Source organism: Lepidochelys kempii, chromosome 7 (genome assembly GCF_965140265.1).
Source record: "Lepidochelys kempii isolate rLepKem1 chromosome 7, rLepKem1.hap2, whole genome shotgun sequence".
Taxonomy (NCBI): domain Eukaryota; kingdom Metazoa; phylum Chordata; order Testudines; family Cheloniidae; genus Lepidochelys; species Lepidochelys kempii.
The window spans coordinates 4,516,101-4,529,206 of NC_133262.1; the positions used below are offsets into that span (position 1 = coordinate 4,516,101).

The following is a 13,106-nucleotide window of genomic DNA, read 5'->3' on the forward strand; positions in this document are numbered from 1 at the left end:
CCAGAGGATTTGTCACAAACCTAGTGACCATTGAGTCAATCTTTGGGAAGGACCAACTCTTCTTTGCTGTGTCTTGATGGAGTTTTGCAGTGTTTGTCATAGCCCTGAGGGATGGAAGACTTAGAATCTGGATCCCTTTATATATCTGTATATCTTGGCAGAGAGGAAAAGGCTTATCCTTCAGCATCTCCTCAGTGAAGTCCTCCATCGTGTCATCATGTGAACCTTTGTTCCAATGGCCTCCTTCAGGGACTGGTTGCTTGCTAAGGGCAGGTTCCCCAGGAATTTGTTCAGTACATTCAGATAACTGAAACTGAAATGGCTGAGGAGGCCTGGCTCTTCCAAGCCGGAAGAGGAAAGGGAGAGAGCTCCCGTCTCTCTCAGGAAGAGATTCTGCACCTTTGGAAGCTTTCCTTTTTTATCCTGATTTCCACATAGAGCACACAGGGGGTCGGGGTGAGGAATGGGAGGGGAGTCACAGGCTGAAGAGGCAATGCCCAGCTGCGGGTGAGGGAAGAAGAGTAACCACGCGAGTGGGATGGGCCCTGGACTCCTGAACACCCTGCCCTACCATGAAAGAATCTTGGGATAAATCCCTTCCAGGAAACATTTGTGTGCAACCCGGGGAGGAAGCCCTTTGGCAACTGAATACCTTTTTTTTGTTGTTGTTGAGCGAGGACCTCAGAGGAAAGTCCCCTGCTGCTCCTGTGAGGGGAAAGTGGAGCATTGGGTATTATGGCATCCCCCAGCCTCAGGGTGGGGAACTCTCGAATGAACTTTCCTGCGTCAAAGGTGGGAGCTGAGTGTGCTGATGCCCCACGGTTTCAGCCCAGGAGGATCCTTAGAGCACTGCTCTGCCCTTTCTGGAGGAGGAGGGTCATAAGCACTGCAGTCACGGGGGAGGAGAGATAATTTTCCCCTTACTCTACAACCCTGACCACCCCTGACCACTGCACTCCGACTGGGGTGATGAAACTTTGCACTTAGCGAGTGCAGGAGATGGAACTTTCCCAGGAACTGGGTCTAGGCCAGGGGTGGGCAAACTATGGCTTGGGGGCTGCATCTGGCCCTCCAGGCATTTTAATCCAGCCCTCGAGATCCCGCCGGGGAGTGGGATCCGGGGCTTGCCCTGCTCCATGCAGCTCCCAGAAGCAGCAGCATGTCCCCCCTCCGGTTCCTATGCATAGGGGCAGCCAGGGGGCTCCACACGCTGCCCCTACCCCGAGTGCTGCCCCTGCAGCTCCCAGTGGCCGGGAACCACTCCTCATTTCTGGCCCCATGCCAGAGTCCTCACCCGCTCCCGCGCTCCAACTCCCAATTTTGTGAGCATTCATGGCCTACCGTACAATTTCCATACCCAGATGTGGCCCTCAGGCCAAAAAGTTTGCCCACCCCAATCTAGGCTGTTGAATGGACTCCCACTGTGGAGAAGCATGACAGTGGAACTGACCACTCCCAGCACTAAATGCAAACTCACCTTAGCTTTCCTTCAATTATGTCTTCAAGTACACATGTCAATACACAACACACCCAAAACGCTACTCAAATGCCCTAAAACTACCTCGTTTATTCCCTTGATTCTGGAAAACCCTTCATTCATGCAAAGAGACCCGTCCTTTGCTCATGCATGAGTTGTCTTCAATGAGACTCCTTGCATGAGCAAACACGACTGTCACAGCTAGTGGTTTGCAGGCCTTACGTGGCTTTTGGAACACTGAGATAAGCATGTCATTAGATCAAAGTTTGTGAAAGTTAGCATCCTTAGGTGACTGGGGTGGGAGGAAGTTTCTTAAAGCATTGCTGAGAACTAGTACGGGTGAAAAAAACGTGCAAAGCACTCCCAAGATGTGCAAAAAAGAAAGTCTGTGCAGTTGATTATGGTCTCTAGAGGACAAAGCAGCTTTTTTCGGATACTTTCATTTATACAGCGAACCTGAAAAGCAAAATTCGCTGTCAAGTTATTTTGATGGGGTTTTTGAGTGGAAAATTGTATCATTTTAAAGAGTAGAACATTGTTTTATAACAATGTACACTTGCAAAATTAATTATAGGGGACCAAATTAGCCGTGCGTAAGGAGAGAACTGAGAGGGGAAGCACAGCTGACTAGAGGAGAATGGGAACGCATGAGAAATTATGGGGAAAGAGAGACCAATTAGTGCAGGAAGGCTCATTTTCTTTTAGCGCTTATTTCACACGCACATATACATACTTTTCCTGGGGCCATGTCATTATATTCTGAATGGCATTGGCCCCCTCTTGTCTGGTGTTACTGGCCAACGTTAATGGTTCCTTCTGCTATTGAGTGCTTGCTCACATGCTCCTGTTTCAGTTTTTTGCTCATCCCTCTCTATTGTGTTTTTTGCCTGATTGTGTCTTGATCTGCAACTGTAAAATACACAGCTGTTCAGAATTATTCAGGATTTTTTAAATCTGGAAATTAGAAGGAGCTGCAATTACAGTGGTATTCTGCACAAAAAGCATGATTCAGTCTTAACATGCAATCACTGGTATTAATCAGCAGAACTTTGATTTGCCATGTTGGAAGCTTAAACAAATCCTATTTGATACAAGATAATGTATTCACTTTCCACCTCTGTCATCAACAAATTTAACATATTTCCAGTTGATGCTTTAGACTGGGTCATGAGCATCACTTGAAAACAATATAGATCTAGACCCTGGCCCCGCGGGATTCCATTTGATAGGAACTCCTCCCTATTCCCTACGGGGTTACAAAGCTTCACACAAGTTTGCTCACAAGAGAGCTTTATAGTGAGATCATGTTAGGCATGCTAAACCTTTTTTAGTCTCAGTATAGGACTTCAGTGCTTTGGTTTTCAGAACAATATTCACTGGGGCTGAGGTTACCAAAGCCTTTTGGGGATAATCTCATTAGGATAATTAAACATCTGTATAATTCTCTTTCTCCATATGTGCAAGAATTATTAAGTTGTATTTTCATGTGACTCTTGAGCTGTTTTGCTTGGCAAATTGTAGAAGCATATAGTAATAGGGTTTGAATGCTGGTAAATAGAAGAACTGGATTACACGAGGAGATCTTATTCAGAAGAACAGTGTGAATCTAGAGGACTTTATTGGTTAGGGGTCATCAACATTAGTTTATTAAATAATGAAATGACACGTTTAAGTGTTATAGGAGTCAATAGGAATGAGCACTGAAGAAATGCCTATAAATAAATAAGTAAAAAAATTTCAGCATGATGACATTTTAAAAAACATTTTAAAAACGTCTCACATTTCAACCCTTAGAATGACTGACGTTATCTTTGAGTGCTATTAACTGACCATTTTGAATCAGCGTGTAGTCTAGTTTACTCAAAGGAATGACTGACAATTGGCTTTCATTTGAATGAGTGGATGATATGAGACAGCTCTGTTGGAAAAATGACATTTTGTTGGATTCAGAACATATCTATTGTCTTGGTTATCTGTATCTAAAATTATATGACAAACAGAACTTTGTCTGCATTGGAGGTTTATGCGGTGTCAAGGGATGATAAAGGGGAAGTTTCAGCAAGGCATAGGTAAGGTAGGTAATATGTTACCAGCAACTGTTGCTTATTGTGACAAGTGGCATTACATTTGGAGAATAAACATTTTTATATTCTCAGGGAGAAAGCTTTAGAGACTAGAATTTTCTGACTGTAGAATTTCTCTTTCTCCCATTGACCTTTGTCAATAAATCCCCATGCCAAAGCACCCTTTGTTGTTCTCTCTCGCTCCAATTTCCTGTGCCAAGTCCTGAAATAGATGAAAGTGCTGAATAAGTGTTTCTCAAGACAGTGATTGTTATGTCTACCTACACCCTTCCGCACACTGAAAAGTGGATTTTGAACTGCCTGAGCTCATGTTGTGTAGGGCTTCCTGAAGCAGATATGCTATAATAGTTTTTATGCCTTCCTACTGGGATGAATTCCAAGCCAGTAAAAGGCAAACTGAATTAATTCAACAATGACATATGCCACTGGAAACTGTTTACATTTCTTAGCAAAATTGGAGTTTCCTTGTCCATGGGTTTGGTTTTGTTTTGTTTTATGCCGAAGTAAGGCATATCCTGGGCACAGTTACAACGAGGGTACATTATTTGCTCTACCGCTGCTCGGTGTTCTCAGTTTAAAAATGAAAGATTGAAAGGCCGAGTGCAGAGAAGTATACAGCTCTGTATCTTTCTTTTCAATGTATCATTTCCTCAACAATTTTTTCCTGTTACCCAGCCTGCTGTCTTATAATCTGCTTCTCTTCCCCTGTACCGAAGAAGGCACCTGCTGGCGTCCAGATGTACTGCTAAAGTCTTCGAACATCAACACTCATCTTACAGCAACTGTCGCTGATGTTTTTATTTCAGTTCACTCCAAACATCGCTTAAGCAGTTAAAAACACTTAAAGTTTCTCTTCAAAACCAAGAAACTGATTTTCTCTCTCGAGTGGCAGATTGTTGCTTGGCCATTTCCACTTGGAATCTCAGCCTCAGCCATCAGCATCAGTGAATTGTGCTACCTTTGACATATTGAGCTCTTTCTTTTTTTCACATCCGTGGCAAGACAGGTATGAGAGGTCAGATAAGCACAATCTCCCCAGTAGAATAAATAAAAGAAACATAATGAATATTACAAAAGTATTGTACTTAATTACGGTGTGTCAAAACTCTAAGTCAGGATGTGTTTACTAAGGGATGTAATTTATTTCATACGAGCTGAAATATACATTTTTATGCCGAAGCATAAGGAGAGGATCATGTATGGAACACACACCTTGTAGGAAAGAAGTGAAGTAATATTCTATCTGGCATGGGGTTGCTGGTGCTATTTCACTTTCCTAGTAAATTTTAATGGACCATATGTTTTAATTTGCTCTTCTCTACCACTCAGTAGTACCCCTTCCCCCCCTCCCCCACATGAGTTTTGATGCTTAATTATTTTTAAAGCGATTTGAGTTCCACTGATGAAAAGATTGTTCTTGCTTCAGCTACTAAATGAAATCAAATATCTTAATCGTGGTGCACTGTTAGTGTGTTGCAATGACTAAAGCAGACAATGTGAAATAGATTATAAGCTCTAATGTATAGCGCACACAAGTTCTAAATAAAAACTGTGAATAATGTTTCTGAGACAAGTTAGCAAGAAGCCGGTGCCCTCTGCAACCTTTATTCATTGAGGTTAGAGACTAGGAATGATATTGGCTACTCATCTCTCTTGTGATCAATTCTGCACTCAGTACACGTTCTCTTCCCCCCAAAATCCCTCTGATTAGCACCTCATTTAGGCTTGCCTGCCAAAGGGCATTACCTCCATCAGCCTATTTCTTAAAACTAGAAAGATTTCTTGCTGGGCTTGCAGCAGCCTATGGTCTTGCTCTGTTTTCAGCCGTCTGGCAAAAGCATTTACAATTAACCTTTACTTCCATGTTGTTTGAATTTTACTCCTGCCTACGGAGGAGTACAATCTAAATGCTATTAAAATAGAGTATGACTTCATATTATGTGACATCCAATTATCCGTGTTTTGCCTACCTATGGTGAAAAGGCAATTATGTTTCTCTGGTAAGATTTGCTTCTGTTTCAGAAGAGATGATAATACAGTACGGAACAAGGGCATGGAATTGTTCTAGTCAGAGAAAACACATGGCGGGGGTGAGAGGGAATAAACAAAAAGTCAAGTGTGTATTTTTCTATCTTTGTTCTGATCTGAAGCCATTTACAATCTTCCTTACCCTGCTGCTTCTTATTGACATTTGTGGAACAGCCGCAGGCTGTTTGTTAAGGAATGCAAAATGAATGACAGAAACTGCACCCAATAATTTTTCACTTAAACTATTGTGCAAAAAAGTTTCACTTTTCAACAGTTTGTGAATTTGCACAAGTTAGAGGGCTTTTTGAAATACGGAATGGTCCTTAAAATGTAAGTTATCGTGGGACGGGGTCCCTCTTGTCATTATATGTGTATACAGTTCCTAGAACAATAGGTCCCAATACCTGACTGAGGCCTCTACTTTCGTGTATGCAAGGCCCTATCATCCTAGTGTTAGTTCTGCTGACTCATCCTGATATCAGCTGCCAGGATCTTGCCATAGTTTTATTTTGTATAAAACCTGAGAAGTAAGGGTTTCCACAGTGGATTGCAACAGGTTCCATCTGTCCACCCATTTCAATAATCAATGTTCTAAAAGTACCTTCGTATGTACTAACTCAACAGACCTTAACAATTCACCGAGCATTATGACATGCTACTGGATTGATAATGGGTTGAAGTTTTTTCTAAGTGCAGTTATTACAATAATGCATACATTAAAGTAAATTTTACATAGAGCTTTGTAAAAGAGTAAGACACATTCCCTGCCCCAAAGCACTTACAAACAAGGGGCATGAACCTGCAAACTTTACTTACCAAGCAGAGCTCTTAATTCATTGAGCTGGGGGAACGACTTATGATGGTAAGAGTAACGCTTGGATCCTGTTTGCAGGATCTGGCCCTAAAATTGTGGGTAAGTAAAGTTAAGATTGCAACTAGGTACAGTAGTAGAATCCAGTTGAGGCATTGTATATGCACCATACTTTCATGCTGTAATGCTTATATGAAAGTGAAGAATTAAGCGACTCGCTTTTTTGAAGGTCCATTCTCTGATTATTTGCTCACATCATGTGAACTGGAGTGAAACTGGAGTGACAGCAGTTTTAATTTTGTGTATAAATGTAGCCATTGTAGCATCATTCTATTTACTGGTACTGATTATGTTCATTACAGCAGACAAGAATAGCTCCGGTATGGCAACCAGACCTTCTCCTGGCAAAATGGAATGGATCATCCCTCTGATTGTGGTATCAGCCCTGACCTTTGTGTGCCTCATTCTTCTTCTTGCTGTGCTGGTTTACTGGAGGTGAGCCCGTTTCCTTTACATTGGGAACTGATTGTGATTTAAAAGACTGTTGGGAGTGTCTTTTTAATATGCCTCTGTAATTTTTATTTTACTGGCTGTGACGATGATGGATGATATCTCTAGAGGTGTTAGGACAGCTGTATTCGTTAACTATTTCAAGTGTCTCGTGTATTAATTTTTGTGTCATGAAAATGAGATTAGTGGTAGCAATGGCCAAAACCACTTGTAGCACAGACTAGTGTTTCCTCAATTACCTCTCCTTAAATACCTGTAAGAACGCACGTCAATCCTGACCTTCGGGAAAGATGGTCTTGCGAAAAAGGCTCATTGAACCGGGGCTCTGAGTTCTAGACCTGTCTTGGCCACAGACTCCCTGTATGATCTTGGACAATTCCCTTAAGAGTTCTGTGCCTCAGTTTCCCCATCTGTACATTGAGGACAATAATCCTTGTCTACCTCATAGCAGTGTTTTGGGGATTAGCTCTGTAATATTAGTGAGGTGCCCAGATACTACTGTAATAAAACACATAGTAAAGCCTATGGGAATAAAATACAATAAAAACAAACCCTTTAGATTGCCTCTTCTGAAGAGATCCTGTTGGTTAGGCCAAGTTGTATATTAGTTTTTAATGATGGGGATGATAGTTCCCCCATGGGGGAACTAGGTTTAGCATCACTAAACTCATCTCATTTTAGACCTTAAAACAGATTTGATTCTAAAGCATCTTTCTAGATGTACCTGAAGCCACTGCATCTTTTGTCTTCTGTTGAGATAAAGTTATTTGCTAGCGTTTACCTTAGCATGTACTTCTGTGCAAGACAGGCTCTGAGGAGAGGCCCAGGCTTTTCTGCTATGGAATTTACCATTTCTTTTCTAGAAGAGAATCTGGATCCTGAAGGACTGGAGGGATGACTAGTTCAAAAAGCCCTGGAGTGCCTGTCCAGAAAGGAAAGATTTAAATAGCAGGTCCAGGAAACAGCAGGTCTCTACTGGTTAAATCTTTGCCATCCCAGTCCAGAGCTCCAGGGGTTTCAGATCCACTTGCTGTCATGGGGACCCAGATGTTTAGATGGAGTAACCAAGGCTGGGAAGTGGGAAAAGGCAATTTCAGGGTTCTAGCACAGATCAGCGTGTTGGATTTGGGTGCAATGTTCATTGCTGGTGTCAGTAGTATCAGTGTTGGTTTTGGTTTGGGTCTGTATCAAAAGAACTTGAGTTTTCACTGTTAGTCTTTTAAACCATTTTTCTTCAATGGTTGAGCACAAATTTACAAAGGATTAACTTTAGTTAAGGATTAACTTTGAAGTGAGCTGTAGCTCACGAAAGCTTATGCTCAAATAAATTGGTTAGTCTCTAAGGTGCCACAAGTACTCCTTTTCATTTATCTCACAGTGATTTAAAAGGCCCTTCTCAGAAAAAAGCCTTTGAGGTTGAAAGAAAATCATAATAGGAATCATCCAGGAAAATGGGTGCATGGTGCTGGGAGATGATATCTTTTATTTGGGAAACGTTGGTACTTTTGGTACAATTTCACTAAGGCACTGTGAGGAGTAATTGAGAAAACTAGTGTTGGATTTGCTGAAGCAGTAGCAAAACTTTGCTCGAAGATATGCAGTAGAATTGCAGTGCCTGCTTCATCACCAATATCTGTAGAGCAACCGTTAGTAAATGCTTTTAACGGAGATGGCTATACTATGGGTGACTACAATTAAAATATAACTGAGGTTCAACACGTTCTCCTTTAACTCTCCTAAAAAGTCACTTGAAACATTTTATTTGTTCAGTACTTACAAAAAACTACATAGAGCAAGGAAGAAACATGGGGAAAGACTTTAATTGAAATTCAGTTACTTATTTGATAGCATAAAGGCACAGGAACTAGTCTTTGTCTATTCTATAATTTGCATGAGTAATAAACCATTTGTTAACAGATTGATAAGAATTATGAAAACCAGACATTATACCCCATCACAATAATGGAGAGCCTCTCAGTGTATGTAATCTACACTGAAAACTCAAGGAGATTCAATATTACTTTAGACATAAAAAATATACATTTGGACCTCTACATGAAGCACAAATATATGGATGTGATTATCGGTCTAAAGGTATTTATGAACAAATATAAAATAACAAATTTGGAGTTAATAACCAAACCAGAAGGGTACGCATTAGATGTTAACAGACATGCCATATATACCGAGTAGGAATTAATTTAAGATTTTGTGTATGAAAGTCCTTGAGGCTATGAAACTAGTATACAAATGCAATAAGAAAGGCAAACAGGGTTCTGGAATGAATTAACAAGAGCTATAACACCAATTGTATGCAGTGATATTTCTGACTGTACAGAGCATTGGCAATGAAGTGGTTCCACTTCATTTTGAGTGCCCTTTTCAGTTTCTTCACTTTCCTTAGGAAAAATAACGTATTTACATTGGTGGGCATTTAAAATAAAACCACCCACGCAATCTAATCTAAAAGTTAGGAAATTAAGATAAACTGGGTCTTCAGAAAGAAATACTTAAAGTGAAATGGGCAACATATGGAATAATTTGCTAAATAAGGCCATCAAAGCAAATAGCATGAAAATGAGTATGAGACGGATTTTTCAGAGTGAGAAACATGCTACTGAAGTATAAGCACAAAAACCAGTTGTTAAGAAAAGATAATCCTCAAGGGGACAGACGTGTTGGTCCAAGTGGTCTTTTCCTGTCCAGCGATTCTTTGTTCTTGTGTGAGAAAAGCATTAGGAAACTCCTACCGAGAATTAGAAAATTCAGAAGAGACATGGATTACCCTTTAGCAATGCATTTTGAGGGTAAAACAACTTGATATTTTCACTTTTGGGCATTTGAGAGACTAGATGATTTGAGAACAGAGGTGACATAAATAGAACATTGAAGCAGAGCAAAGCCTTCTGGTTGTTTGCATTGTATCGATGCCCTAGCATCTAGAGGTCTAAATAAGGAGTTAGATTTTTTTGTTTGTGAATATATATAACAAAATTAACTCTGTTCTGATCCTTTGCAATTGTCATTTCATGTTCTATATATGAAATGTTTCATATTATGTAAATGGAAGGGAACAGTTTGGAAATTGAAAGAGCAGAAGACAGTCTCTGTTTTTCTAAGCTTTTCCCACCTTTTAAGGTGTTGAACTTCAATATAGTATTCAGTAGAAAATCTTTACAGTTGGAGATATTTGAGAGTGGTTTGTCCCACTTCTATATGAGATTCTTGATTTGCAGGGGCAATTTGTGCTTCCTACTCCCTTTGCCTGAAGGAGATTGGACAAATGGAGACTGTGACATGACTGATCTTTGAATGAGGAGGTCACTTTATTCTCTCTAGCACTGCTACCATCTGAAGTCAAGAAAAGACATTACAACATACATCCAGCAAATTTGGCCTCTTTTTTACACTCATTTTCTTAGTCTTAACATTTTTTTAATGAAGCTGCAGTGCAAAGCGGGCTTTGGTTTTTGTGAGGTTTTTTTGCATTATTATAGAGGCAAATAAAATGTCAGCATAAATCCCATTGTCTGATACCCCAGAACAATGAGCTGATAGCTTCCTCAGATATCCACAGGACAACCAGAAACCCAATCTTTGTATTATAACAGAATTGGCTTGAAACTTTACTGGTGTTGATTGTGAACCTGTGGTTGCTGGAGTAGGAGGAATGAGAAGTCCATCATTTAACATTTCACTTGTGTATACCTTGGTTCACATCTTTATTCACATTTGAAAATGAGTTTGGCAATCTGATCTTTAGTGCTAGTGGACATGATGACTGGAATGCCTGTTCACACAAGGTCTAAAACAAGATGACTTGTTTTATGCCTGGAATGAGGGGCATTAGTAGAGTGGCAAAGGCAAACTAGCACAATGCTTATCCAGACTGTGCTTGGATCAGTAGTACCCCACTCCTGCTAAATAAAGTATGTGTTCCAGTGACAGTTAGCATAGGAATACTGAGGGAAGGTGAGAGTCTAGTCATGAACATAATCACACTGGTTTGCAGGAAGGATATCTAGACAGTCAGTTGCTAGTCACAGAAGTACTGATGGGAACAAACCAAAAGGTTTGGATGTGCTTATGTGTGCATAGGATCCCTTTCTCTGTGCTTTGAGAATTGAATGAAATATTCCATACTTCTAGCCTCCAGACCTCTGTGTGTGTGTGTGTGTGTATGTGAGCAAGAGACTGTACGCTTAACTTTTCATACAGCAAACCAATTTGTGTGCCGTGCTGTGCCCTGATATGGCATGAGACATGTTAATGGTTACACAGCCGATTTCAGTAAACTCTATCGCAGATTAACCCTCTATATGGTGGGACTGGTATTATCAATCATTAGAACTGTGAAGGTAAGCGGGATACTTGGTGTCACTAGTTCTGCATGTTGATGCCAGAATCCTCTTTGTACGTCTGTTTCATAGAGGAGCAGGGAGATGGCTACATTATTCTGGGAACACACGACATATTTAGACATGCAATGAGTTCTTGTCTCTGAGCTTTACAGTGAAATAAAATGGTATTTCATGTGACTGGTGACCTTTCATTGTCTGTCAGATGTTTTTGTTTGTGCCTTTATTCAAAACAATACCACGCCATAGAGAGCAGTTTAAAAAGGGTAAAACACGCAGACACTGTTAAGAAGCAATTAACATTTTAGAGTTTTAGCCAACAGCAATTTTTAAATAGGAACTAAATTATATCCATTTCTCATTTTCAGCTAAGAGGAGGAAATTAATTCACAAGTATAGCTTGAGAGTTTTCTTTTCCCCTCTTTTCAGTGGATACCATAATTCACCTTTGAATTATTGCAGTTGTCAACGTTGTGATCCTGAAGACAAAGCAGGAACATCGTACTGCCTTTCTTATTAAATCAAGCTGTTTATACAGTGCTAATATGTTTACATTCAGGAGGGATTTCTGGAGCAACACAGCTGTTGCCTTTCCGCGCGCAAAGCTAGCTTGCAGTGCTTGTTTGTAATCACATGGTCTTTGCTTGGGGGGAAATGATTTTAACTTCCTTGGGCAAAAGTTCGATAGGAACTTTTTTTCTGTGGGTTTTTTTAATAGCCTTCTATAGAGTTTGAGTGAGTCAGGAGATCTGCGTTCTTTTTCCCACTCTGTCATTGATTCATTGTCTGACCCTGGGCAAACCACTGAGTGTTAGATAGTAGTACCCTCAAGCTCAATGGCAGAGATCTCATTGACTTCAGTGAGAGCAAGATTAGGCCCTTAATATCTCAGGGCCAGGCCTGTTTCCCAACTGGTGTGTTAGTGATAAAATGCTTAGCCTCGTCTGTAAATCTACAGGTGAAAAGTGCTAGGTAAGAGCCAAGTACTGTTGTTATAATTACCACTACTAATGAACGTTCTCTAGGAGAGCTACCGTTCGATATTGAACTCTACACTGCAGCCTGGGTTGGAACCTATTGGAAGTGAGGGAGATTTCTGTCAGACCAGTGGTGGAGCTGTTGTTTGATCATTTTATGGGTTTTCTCTTATGAATACCCATGATACTGTATTTTGTCTGATGTACTTTGCTGAAAAGTGAATATTGCTGTTATATTGCAAATTCACAGCATTTCTAAAATTGCTTGTTTAGTTTAATAAGAGAACCTACTTTCAATGTACTTAAAAACGTTCCTGTCTCTACTGAATGTCTCACTCTTGGAAGAGTCTAGGCAACATTTTCAAAAGCACCCAGTCCCATTTTCAAAAAGGACTTAGGTATCTAAGTCTCCCTGAAAGTCAATAGGACTTAGGCTTCCAAGTACCTAAGTCATTTTTGAAAATGGGATGTAGGTTCAAAAGTCACTGAAGCACTTTTGAAAATTTTGCCTGCCGTCTTGATGGCACTGAGTACTGACGTTTTGGACAGAGAAGGGCCAGAGCTGAAAGGTTTTGGTACCGATCCAATCTTTTCCAAAATTCAGGGGGGATGGATCCATTTTTTTTTTTCAGTCAGCCTGTGCTCTCACTGGCCTGGGAAGTTCAGCAGACGACTGGCTGAACTGTTCCCAGTCCTCTGCATAGTCACTACAGTGACTTGGCTCTCTGGCTAGATCCCAAAAGTCCACCCCTTGCAGGGTGTAGTCTCTTCTCCCTGCGACCGAGCTCTGTTAGCAGCTTCCCTTCTTCGGCCTCTTCAGCAGTGGCACCTTCTTTCTCAGCTGTTGTCCCCTTTTTGGCA

The 13,106-nt window shown here is 40.7% G+C and overlaps 1 protein-coding gene across 6 annotated transcripts in view; it reads left to right on the forward strand.

Moving 5' to 3' along the window:
• Positions 1 to 13,106, forward strand: part of PTPRG (protein tyrosine phosphatase receptor type G) — a 584,867-nt gene that overhangs the window by 475,683 nt on the left and 96,078 nt on the right. For all 6 annotated transcript variants that reach the window (XM_073350970.1, XM_073350965.1, XM_073350966.1 and 3 more), the window contains one exon: positions 6,763 to 6,895. In XM_073350970.1, coding sequence (XP_073207071.1) covers positions 6,763 to 6,895 — 133 coding nt within the window. The remainder of the gene's footprint in view (positions 1 to 6,762; positions 6,896 to 13,106) is intronic.